General features: G+C 40.8%; 1 protein-coding gene across 2 annotated transcripts in view; it reads left to right on the forward strand.

Annotated features, from left to right (window-relative positions):
• Positions 1-11,728, forward strand: part of SPSB4 (splA/ryanodine receptor domain and SOCS box containing 4) — a 212,697-nt gene that overhangs the window by 83,711 nt on the left and 117,258 nt on the right. For both annotated transcript variants that reach the window (XM_032771730.2, XM_032771729.1), the window contains exon 2: positions 2,281-3,136. In XM_032771730.2, the coding sequence (XP_032627621.1) occupies positions 2,443-3,136 (694 nt within the window). In that variant the 5' untranslated portion in view covers positions 2,281-2,442. The remainder of the gene's footprint in view (positions 1-2,280; positions 3,137-11,728) is intronic.

Below are 11,728 nucleotides of genomic sequence, written 5' to 3' on the forward strand. Positions count from 1 at the left end.
CCCTTTGCTTTGTGGAGTGCAAGCAGCAGTATGGTATATGCACTACACTGGTGAGAAATTCCCCCCTCTCGCCATACCCACAGAAAAATTACAATAGTCCTGTGTTTTGTAGGGGAAACTTTCAAATCCAGGACATCTCCCACAGAAAAGTCAATGGGACTACTAATTCCCCTTTATGCCTTTTGATATTCTCCTCCTTATTTCAGACTGTATACATCTTTTAAGTTCTTGTAACAAGGCACATTTTATGAACAGCCTAAGCAGAATTGGTCTGCTTAACAGACCTCCCAGGTAAACACTTAACTGATAATATTTGCTCTTTAATACTAATATTCCATATTTTTACTGTCAATATTTTATCTCCCTCGAGTCCATTAGTACAGATTGAAGTATAAAAATGTTCTCACTGACCCAGCTTCTGCCCTCTCTCAAGCATGCTCAAGTCACATAAAAGTTGAAGTGTGCGTGTGTCTGAATTTGGCCTGCTGTCTGGAAAGGTAGTTTTTAATTTTCCAAACTCCTCTTTATGGTCTTGCACTTCAGTATTTGCAGATTCCACACATCTTTGTGGTCATTTTTTGGTTTCCTTTGGCTCCGCAAGTAAGCTTTCTAGCAATGGAGTTGGCATTTTGGGTATGGTGTCAATCTTTATTGCATTAACTGAAAAATAGAGAGCTCCATACAAGAAAAAAGAGAGGAAGTTTTTCCCAGCATATTTTCATTAGCCACGAGAGTTCTCTTTATTTTATTCACTAATTATAGAAAGTTTACAGGTGAGTGGCAGCACAGCAATGATCGCTTAGGTGCTATAGGAAGTGGTTTGGTATATTTTTGAAAATACACTTGTAAGTGAAATATTTCTGCTATCGGGAATGTTACAGATTGGCTGCTCCAATAAGTGAGGGAAATTACCTGGATTTTCTAAAAAAACCACAAGCTTCTTTTGGCCCCTGTTCAGAACCAGCAGCAACAGAAATTATACTGGTTCCATTTTCATCCGCTAGAAAAGGGAGAAAATCAGTCTCCTTCCCTCCTTCTGGCAACAAACACCAACTCTCCCGCAGTATTCCAGCATTCCAGTCCTTGGGTTTTTGGTTGACTGGTCCACAGCTATTGGTAAAACAGAAATCTCAAGTCTGTATACAAATTGGTACAGCTCTTTGGAACTCAGCCCTCACAGTAGACACATCTCTTGGCACTGCATCAATTAGCCACTTAATTGACTGCCTTCCACTCCTATATTTATAAAACTTCTCATCTTTGTGCTCTTATTGGCTCATGTCTCCAGAGTGGTGCGACCTGGCAGTCTTCTTGCCTACAATAAAACATTCCTATACAGCTTCAGAAACAGCTACTGAGCATGTCCATTAACCTCAACACCTTCTTTTAAATATATTTGGGCTCTTCCAGCTCAGTTGCCCTGCTCTGTGCATAGAATACTAAAATCAATGTGTACTTCCCAGTGCTTCTCATCCTTTATTTGTGCTAAAAATAATGCTATGCTGCAGTGTGCAACATGTGGATTACACACACTACCACACACACAGCACAAGAGCTTGCATTCTGAGCCAGATATCCCCATCTGGGGTGGCTGGCAAAGAGTTGAAATTGCAATGCTGTAGTTTCAATAGCTTGGAAAACTCCATTACTGCATTTATATCCTCCTATTCTCCTTCACTCTTTCTTCTCCCGCCAAACTCCGTGAAAATAAAGCTCGACAGTTTCATGCTCTTTTTATTTAAGGGGCAGGGTATGTTAAAGGTAAGCAGTCAAGTTTCACAGCTGTTTGTTATTAGCACTGTTTGTTGCTGTTACAAGATAAAGCCTTGGATTGTAAGGGCATGTAATGACAGGAACAGTTAGAAAGAAAAGGGGGCTCTGACATAGGACCTAGTTGTGAGAAAATGAAACAAAAAGAGTAAATAAAAATCATTATACAGCTGAATATAATGTTAATGCCTATTGCTGGGGAATAATATATGCCTTGTACAAGACACTATGGACCTGGCTAGACTAAATGGGTGGAAGGGCAGAAGGTGGAGAATGTCTGTATCCTATTATGAATTGGAGGAAATTACTGTCTGTATTCTGTATGCTGGTGGGCTCAGAATATCCTGCTCGCAGTCTGGTTAGTACTGCAGGACAGAGAACAAAAAGCAGAGAAATGTTAGTTCTTGTTGTTTAAAATAACCTAGCTGGGATCAGAAGAAGTTTTCAGAAATGTTTGAGAGGATAAACTGGCTTTCTTTAATTAACTGAAACTTCTCGGTTTTCTTTCAGGAGTGTGTTTTCTCTGAAACCATTGCTGCTACAGGGCTCCAAACAGGAGAAATAAATCCAGTCTGCTTATCGAGTCCCTGGCTCAGCGTGCAAGTGTTTTCATGAGGTAACATTGGGCGAAAGTCAACCTTTCTTTCTCCTTTCTGAATCTGCAGCCAAGAAATGGGCCAGAAAATCTCAGGGAGCATAAAGTCTGTGGATGTGAGAGAGCCCCCTTATAGACCTGTTAAACGAGAGCTGAGGGGACCAGATTTTTGCAAGCCTGCTCGACTGGACATGCTGCTGGATATGCCCCCTTCGCAACTGGAGGTCCAGTATAAACATGCTTGGAACAATGAAGATCGATCTTTAAATATATTTGTAAAGGAAGATGACAAACTAACTTTTCATAGGCACCCAGTTGCCCAAAGCACAGATTGCATCCGGGGCAAAGTTGGCTACATAAGAGGCCTACATGTCTGGCAAATTCATTGGCCCACTAGGCAACGAGGAACACATGCTGTGGTGGGTGTATCAACAGCAGAAGCTCCATTACATTCTGTAGGATATACATCATTGGTTGGTAGCAATAGTGAATCATGGGGCTGGGATCTGGGACGTAACAAACTTTATCACAATTGTAAAAACCAACCTGGGGTGACGTATCCTGTTTTTTTGGAACCAGATGAGTCTTTTGTACTCCCAGACTCCTTATTGGTAGTTTTGGATATGGATGAAGGAACACTTAGTTTCATTGTAGATGGACAGTATCTTGGAGTGGCCTTCCGCGGACTGAAAGGGAAAAAACTTTACCCTGTAGTCAGTGCAGTTTGGGGGCACTGTGAAATTACAATGAGGTACATCAATGGACTTGATCGTAAGTGTTATCAAACGTATGCATTATAATATCTCAACTTTTTCTAAACTATTTCTTTTTATTTAACTTTCTTCTTAACCCCTTCTCATATTGTAAAAGGAGAGGGCTGAACAGAGGACCCCTGGTTGCTGTTAAAAAAAAATACCCTCTGTAAAACTATCCAGCTATCCTTCCCATTAACTTCTTTCCACAGATGGCAGCGTGTGGCTGTGGGTTGTGTCAAAATATCAACCCAGGTCCTAAAACCATTTTTGAATCTGTAGTACAAATTACTCTCTCTCTAATTTATTCTTGGTCTTCTGGCATAGAGAATGTCTGGAAATCTCAGTCTTGCAAAAGTCATTTTATTTCAGCAAAATGGGCAGGCTGGGAAAATATCCAGAAAACTTTTAATGTATTTTCATGCTAAAGTTCTGGTTTATGTGAAGTTAATATATTTAAGATATTGAAATTTAACTTATTTTGAAAGTGAGCCGCTTTTCTTAATTTCTTGACAGATTGCGGCAGAAGATGAGTTACCCTTTCTGAAAATGAAGTTTAATCTTCTTCTTTAGCTCTGATTTTGAGGCTTGATCATTAACTAACAAACTATCCAGAGCAAGGGGCAGTACGATGATGTAGGCTCCTCCGGTGTTAGTGCAAGAGAGAATGGCTTGTGAATCACAGCCTACTTCCAGGTTTCCTTGCAACTCCAGGAGCAGAATAAGCCCTATACCCGGTTTAGCAAACATCTACTGACATTCTGGCACAGCTCTGCTGCTTGGGCACTGTGGAGGACAAGCATGCATAGGGGTTTAGAGAGTAGCTACTCTTTGGAGTCTGCTTCACTCCTGTACTGTGAGGGTTGGAACAGACAGGCCACTCAAGGTGGTAAGGGGCACTTTCTTCTTACTGGTTCACATGGCTGTACAATCTAGGCTGCAATCTGGCCCTGAATCATAAATGTAAATTCATAGTGTGTGTGACTGAAATAGCTAGCTGGATAAAAGTTTGTTGGTCCTGGAATTTTACGTTATGAATTAGAGCATTGGCTATTTCTTATAAAGAAGAATTTAATAGAAAATGCACTGTCTGTCTGTCTGTCTGTCTCTCTCTCTCTCTCTCTCTCTCTTTCTCAATAGTTCTGAGAGGGACATAACCCTTCAGATTTGTGTTTCTCCTTTTAGCTTCTAATGGGATAGTCTAAATTTTCTCCACCAACAGTAATTCTCTGCTCATTAGCCTTATATTTGATATGTGAACTGCTGTAAAATCATAATTAAAGAACTTGACCCTCTTTAAGATTACCTTTTAACACATATACATAGCATTCTCATTGGGGAGAAAAACTTAGCAGCAGAATCCTTACAAGTATATTGCAGCTAAAAATCAAATGAGACTTTCTAGTGCCTTAAAAGGAGGAAGACTAAAGGATCAAAAGTTTTGTAGCCACTAATTTGAAATCTGGAAAGAGTTGTTTTTGACAGTGTGCTATAACAACTTGGCTTTCCTCTTTTTTTATTTTTGGAAACTGAATAAATACGAATTCAGTACAAACATACAACTTGTTTCACATGTTGGGGATGTCATGTAGATAAGCAAAAGCTCAGTGTCTGTTGCATTAAAGTCAGTTATGTTCCACTGTGTGCATTTTAGCTGTTTTGTGGGTTACTCAACTGAGTATCAGAAGATAGAAAGGACGGGGAGGGTGTCCACAAATAGGAGGAGGCAGAAAGAAAGAGGTACAAAATGGATAAGTAGCAGGTGTGATTGGGTTCCCCTTAGGGTGCCACTTGGAACTGGGGTACCACTGAGCCCTCTGACTCACCAGCCTGGGCTCCCTCTCTGTGTGCTGCTGTGATAAGCTACAGACCCACTCCTGGTCCTATGCTTCCACCAGCATTCACACAGGTAGAGACACAGTCAGCTGCAGTTACATGCAAGCTCTGGTCAAAACCCCGACCAGTATGAATTTATTATGCAGTTTGCCTCCCCTTAATGTGAAGAGGAAATGCAACAACTCCTGCCCCTTGAGCTAAGATTTCCAAGCACTTCACTCCAAATTTACTGGTTTAGATTAAAACATAAAATAAGTTCATTGACTATAAATAGATAGAATGTAAGTGATAGCAAACAGATCAAAGCACATTACCTAATAAATAAAAACACAAACTAAGCTTACCTTACTAGAAAGATAGGATTTGAATTGACAGTCTCTCACCCTGACTGATGATACAAGCAGGCTTGCAGCTTCTTAAGGCACAAGCTGCACTTGCTTTGCAGCTTGGGATCCCCAGGTTTTCATACATAGGCTAAAAATCCGTTTAGCCTGAGTCCAGCACTTCCCCCAGTTCAGTCTTTGTTACTTAGGTGTTTCACGAAGTTTTCTTGTGTGGGTAGTGAAGAACAACAGATGATGTCACTCCCTGCCTTACATAGCGTTAGCATATAGTGGGAGCCTTCCCACCCCACTCCCCAAACTTGGTTCCCAGACAAGTTTATAGAAAAATAGACATCCCAAAATGGAGTGGCCTGGTCACATGCTCTTGCATATCTTGCTGAGTCATGTCAGTCACTACAGGCTATCTGGAACATTCTCAGGATGGTTCACCAGATGGAGGATAAGCTTCTTTAAGACCTATTGTTTTCCCTAATGGCCCACTTCCTTGAATAGGCCTTCCACAGTCAGCTATCTAGATCAGAAGCATCTTGCCTAATGGATGTTGCCCAGGTGTAACTACATTTGAAATACAGATACATTGTCAGTACAGTAATTCCTCACTTAAGGTTGTAGTTATGTTTCTGAAAAATGCAACTTTAAGTGAAGCAATGTTAAACAAATCCAATTTTCCCCATAAGATCTAATGTAAACGTGGGGGGTTAGATTCCAAGGAAATTTTTGTGGGGGCCAGACAAAAGGTATTATATACTGTACAGTACTGTACTGTACTGTGGTTGGATAGTGCCCCTGGCTTACCACACACAGGCACAGCCCGCTGCAGGCAAGGATGCTAGGAAGCACCTTTGCAGCAGCAGAGGCAGCTTCACCAGAGAAGAACAGGCTCGGACTTTGCCAGGAATGCTCCAGGCCCACCCCACCCAAGCCCTAAGGGCCACCAAACAGCTGTTTGGCGGCGCTTAGGACTTTCGGGGAGGAGGGGGAGGAGCAGAGATGTAGTGCTTCCCTGCTCCTGCCCCTCCCTCCCTGAAAGTCCTAAGTACCGATGGGGCAAGCACTGGGAGGGAGAGGGGAGGAGGCGGAGAAGCGGAACTTGTGCAATGCTCCCATGTAAAGTTGCCGCTCTTCTACAGAATCTTACAAGCAGGCAGCCAAACTACATTATAAGGGAGCATTGCACAACTTTAAACAAGCATGTTCCCTAATTGAGCAGGGACGTAACCCTGAAACAACTTTAAGCAGGACAATGTTAATTGAGGAGTTACTATATTCATAGCTTCAAATACAAAAATGATACATGCATACAAATAAAATAATCATATTCAGCAAATCATAACTTTTCCAATGACCCCTTCTATGCTCATTTTGTACAAAATGCATCATAATTATGCCATAATCATATCATAATATCACTATGAAGAATATGGATGCAGTGTCACAACAGGAAAGAGGTAATAGTTACACCATGCTAGATGATAATTGTGGTCTATAAAATGATAAAAGAGAAAATAATCTTCCATCCTGTTTCTTGATGGATAATCTTCTTGACTTCCGTTCACTTAGAGAAAAGCTTTGGTCTTTTCAGTGGCATGGGAGAGCTCTTTTAGATTTTGATCCTGCACTCATGGAAGTCAATGGGTGGATTTTCAGACCTTTAATGTGAGTCAACACAGTTAAAGCTAATTTTTAAAATAGACTGGATTAGGAGTATGTTTATCTAGGCCCAACAATTTGGCTGATTGGTGTGATGAAGTTTAGAGCCACTCTCCCTGCTGGCTAGGCATTGACTAACTCAGGGTGTTTCTGATCACAGGTTCGTAGTTCCATCCTTTTTGTAGAGCTAGATCTTATTGCATATTTTAATAACTTTCCATATTCTCAAGATTCGAACAGGTTGATTTCTTTGGTATGGTGACATGCACCCACTAGATACACAAATCAAATGGCTTTACAATAAAGCCCATTCTTACATTTTTATTTGTTTTAACTTCTGAAGTGTCCTGTTCACAAAAGTGCTCTGAATACTTGCTGTTCAGATGAGGGTTTTAGAATCCTCCACTGCCCATATAGCATAGTTGCTTAGCAAAGAGTGAAAAAAGGAAAAGGAATAAAGATGACAGATTAAGTGATGGATTTACATATTTGATAAACTTCTGTTCTTGTCATGGTGGCACAAATTTGATATGGGTCTTGGGCTTTATAAATCATTCTGCTAGTGATGTGTCGTATAGAGAGAAGACAACTCTGCTCTGTGAATCTTTGTGACCTGAATATAACAATGCTCTCTCTGATTGTAGTGTTTATCTTTCTGTCATCTTTGGATGTGGAACATAGTACTATAGCTCTAAATCATTGTTCTTGTTCTCCAGTCTCCATCTGATAGTATTTCATTGCTAAAAATAAAGGACAAAAATTCTCTGCTTCTGAAACCTGCTGGCAACACAAAGGGAATAAAATCTGGCCTTGTTTCCTCTGCGAGGGAGCACCAGCAAGCCTTGAATGCCTATGCCTCCCTTCCCCATGATCTATGCATGGGAAGCATGTGGAGAGGGATGAGAGGAGAGTGTCCAGAGCAGGGATCAGCAACCTTTCAGAAGTGGTGTGCCAAGTCTTCATTTATTCACTCTAATTTAAGGTTTCACATGCCAGAAATAAATTTTAACATTTTTAGAAGGTCTCTTTCTCTAAGTCTATAATATATAACTAAACTATTGTTGTATGTAAAGTAAATAAGGTTTTTAAAACGTTTAAGAAGCTTCATTTAAAATTAAATTAAATGCAGAGCCCCCCGGACTAGTGGCCAGGACCCAGGCAGTGTGAGTGCCGCTGAAAATCATCTTGCATGCCGCCTTTGGCACATGTGCCATCGGTTGCCTACCCCTGATCCAGAGCATGCTACTCTTTGGCCATCTTTACCTGGAGGACAGTTGCCAGCTGATGCTGGTTGTCCACTCGTGCATATCAGAACACCCATTAAGCTGCTCTAGCCTCAGACTGGGAAGAGACTCAGGGAACCATAACAGACTTCCTGATTGTCAGTCCCCCAACTCCCATTACACTGAAGGGTGTCTCAGTGCAACGTAGTATCTTGCACATGATGATTTCTTCTCACTGCCTTATCTGAGACATGAAGCTATTCACAGCTAATGGTGCAGGCAGACATAAATATTCTTTAGTTACAAGCTTTCCGTGTCACCCTAGACCTCAGGCTGCTCAAATGCATCATATTGCTCAGATAGATGGGGGGCGGGGAGGGGTCTCCCTAAAAAAAGATGCTTAAAGAATAGGATGCTTCTATAGCAGTGGTGCAAATAAATTCTTATATTGCTCAGTGTGTGTCTCCCAGCAGGCAGATGTTCAGACAAATGGACTGCATAAAAGCTACAGCAGCTAGGGGAATGATAACTGAGCCTGAAGGTCTTTAGCATGTTGATATTGTAGGGGATCAAGCTCAAGTTTATTTGCAGTGAAATTTATGCAGACAACTACTTCCTATAGTCCAGTGGTTCTCAAGCTGGGGTCCGGGGGCCACGAGCAGGTTTCAGGGGTCTGCCAAGCAGGGCTGGCAGAAGACTTGCTGGGGTCCAGGGTGTAAAGCCAAAGCCCCACCACTTGAGACTGAAGCCAAAGCCTGAGCAACTTAGCTTCACAGAGCCCCCTGTGGCGTGGGGCCCCAGGCAGTTGCCCTGCTTGCTATCCCCTAACACTGGCCCTCTCTTATATGTGCAGAAAAACAGTTGTTATAGCACAGACAGGCAGTGGAATTTTTATAGCATGTTGGGGCGCTCAGAAAAAAAAAGGTTGAGAACCCCTGCTATAGTCGATTTCTCTCTTAGTGAGCGCTTTAAAGAATCCCCTTCTATGATTTGGGCAAGTGAGGGGAGGGGGGTTAAAGAGTGAGAGGAGGAAATGCACAGCTTAAGGACTTTCCGTTCCTTTCAGGACAAATTCCTTTGGCCAAATTTTACTCTCATTTGCTCTATTGACATCTGAGATTGTACAGATTGGAGGTTAGACTTTGACTGTTGATGACTATTTTAACACTTCTAAAAGCATTTCACTTCAATGCACAAAACATGCTATGAATATAAAGCCATACATATCTTTCCCTATGTATATGTTTATCCAAAGACCACTAAGAGATTGTGTATGTTATCTGACTTAATAAGGAATCCTGGGAAACCTAGCTGCAGACACTGAAATGGGGAATAGTCAATGTTGTGCATAAATATATCCTATAAATCCTGGTTAACATTGTTAAAAATTCAGAATAATGGAAGGAGGGCAGGTTAGTGGTGATCATGGGGGATTTATATATTATATAAATTCAGTACAGTCATTTCTACTGAGGCTGCATTTCTATCTACTATAATTAATATTTTAGAGATGTACTACAGAAGGTGTTTTTGGTTTGTGGGTTTTTTGTTTTGTGTACCAACACTGAAAAGGAACCATGAAGACATCCCAAATAAGTGAAACAATAAGCAATCTTTTAGCTACAGAACCTTGGATTGAACAAGCTTCTAAGGCAGAATGCATACAGAAATGTGGGGTTCAAGATGGTCACACCTGCATCACTGGGTTACTCAGAAGTGTGAACTGAGTAACCCAATGGTGAACTGAAAGGGCCTACTACTGAAATGCAGATTGGATGACTTGCAGCAAGACTGAAGATCTTGAGCATGTACCACATGCTTGGTAATAATGCGAGAGAACGCTACACTTTTTAAACTGGCTTTTCATTCACAGAACTGTTTACCAAGGTTCTGCAACTGCAGCTAGCATTCAAGCCATGTACACACAGACTGACTTCCTGGTGCCTTCTCCAAACTCTTCTCTCCTGCAACTTGTGTTCCTTCTTCCAAGTTCCATGTAGGTTGGTACATGCACTAATTCAGATTTACATTTTACTCAGATATTTATGTCCTTTCTACCTAGAGACACCCCAAACCTCAAATAATAGTAATTCCATGATGAAAGAGAAACTTCAACTTACTCAAATTTATACCTGAATAGCAATTGTGAATTCTAATTCAAAATACACCTATACCAGAATTAAAAATTTTAATAGGTCCAAATGGAACAAAATCAGACTAAGATAGAGAGAAACTCTGAATTGTTAATTTTGTGTATCAAAATATTGAATGGGTTATAACTGCCATAAGAATAAGAAAATTGTAACAAAACAAGGAGGCAGTGGGAATTGGCAAGATTTTTCGGAAGTTTTGCTGAAACAACTGGTCAGCGGCATAATCTGGTGTCCAGCTGAGCCAATTATTACTTAAAAAATTCTTCCTTGCCTTTTTAAGTTCCAAAAAAGATCAGCTCATATTTGGGTCTTTTCCATCCAGAATTCCATGTGTACTTAAATGGAAGGTTTCGTACATCTATGAGTTAAATGTACAAGAGTTCTGGGAAGTTTCTTGATTTAGGGTTGAATCTCATGCTTTAAGGTAAGGATAATTTATTTGAAATTGCTTAACTGGAATTTCTGTTGCCAGAATTCAGGGAGCGCAATGACTTTGAAATGTTGTTTGCCCTTGATGTGGCGATAGTATGAATATTTGGCTCTTCTGTTTTTTATGTTGGAAAGCTTCCACTGATTTATTTTGTACAGGTTGTAATGGTTGTCATAATAAGTATTGGAATTCAGACATCTACACAGGTAAATACACACATTTGGTGAGAAGCATTTTGAAAATACAGAAAGCCTCTAGGTATTCAAAACTCACCTCTGAAATGCTCACGTTTCCAAAACACTTTTGTGAGTGAACTCTGAAGGGGCACTGTTCTTTACTGAGATTTCTAATAGTGTATTGTGCTTCTCAGAATATATGTTAATGTTCTTGATAATTCTCATAATTGATAGACACTATTTAATATCGCTGGGGCATAGCTACCCTCGCCTTAATTAGTTCACTCCCAAAAAGAAATTGTTTATTAATAAACATTTGTGCATGCTTCAAACTTGACACCTACTGTGACTGAACAGGTGGAATAAAAACAATTGCTTAACGATCTGTTCCTTGAGTCAGTCTTCTGTATGCTACAGCTCTCCAACATGGTTGCTATGAATCAGAGCAAGCATAAAGATTAGTAATTAGTGTTTTTAATGACCATAGCCAGCTGCTGCACATTAGAGCAGCTTCCAGGTTACTCTGGAAAGGGCAGAAAATCAGGGAGCAACAGTTTGTTGATTGGTTCTCATCACCTTTTCCCCACCCCATTCAGAGCTGCCCTGTGTGGCTGTGGGAAGGGAAGTGACCCTTTGCTATGGTTTACCCTAGTTCAGATTCATAGATTCATAGACTCTAGGACTGGAAGGGACCTCGAGAGGTCATCAAGTCCAGTCCCCTGCCCTCATGGCAGGACCAAATACTGTCTAGACCATCCCTGATAGACATTTATCTAACCTACTCTTAAATATCTCCAGA

Source organism: Chelonoidis abingdonii, chromosome 8, assembly GCF_003597395.2.
Source record: "Chelonoidis abingdonii isolate Lonesome George chromosome 8, CheloAbing_2.0, whole genome shotgun sequence".
Taxonomy (NCBI): domain Eukaryota; kingdom Metazoa; phylum Chordata; order Testudines; family Testudinidae; genus Chelonoidis; species Chelonoidis abingdonii.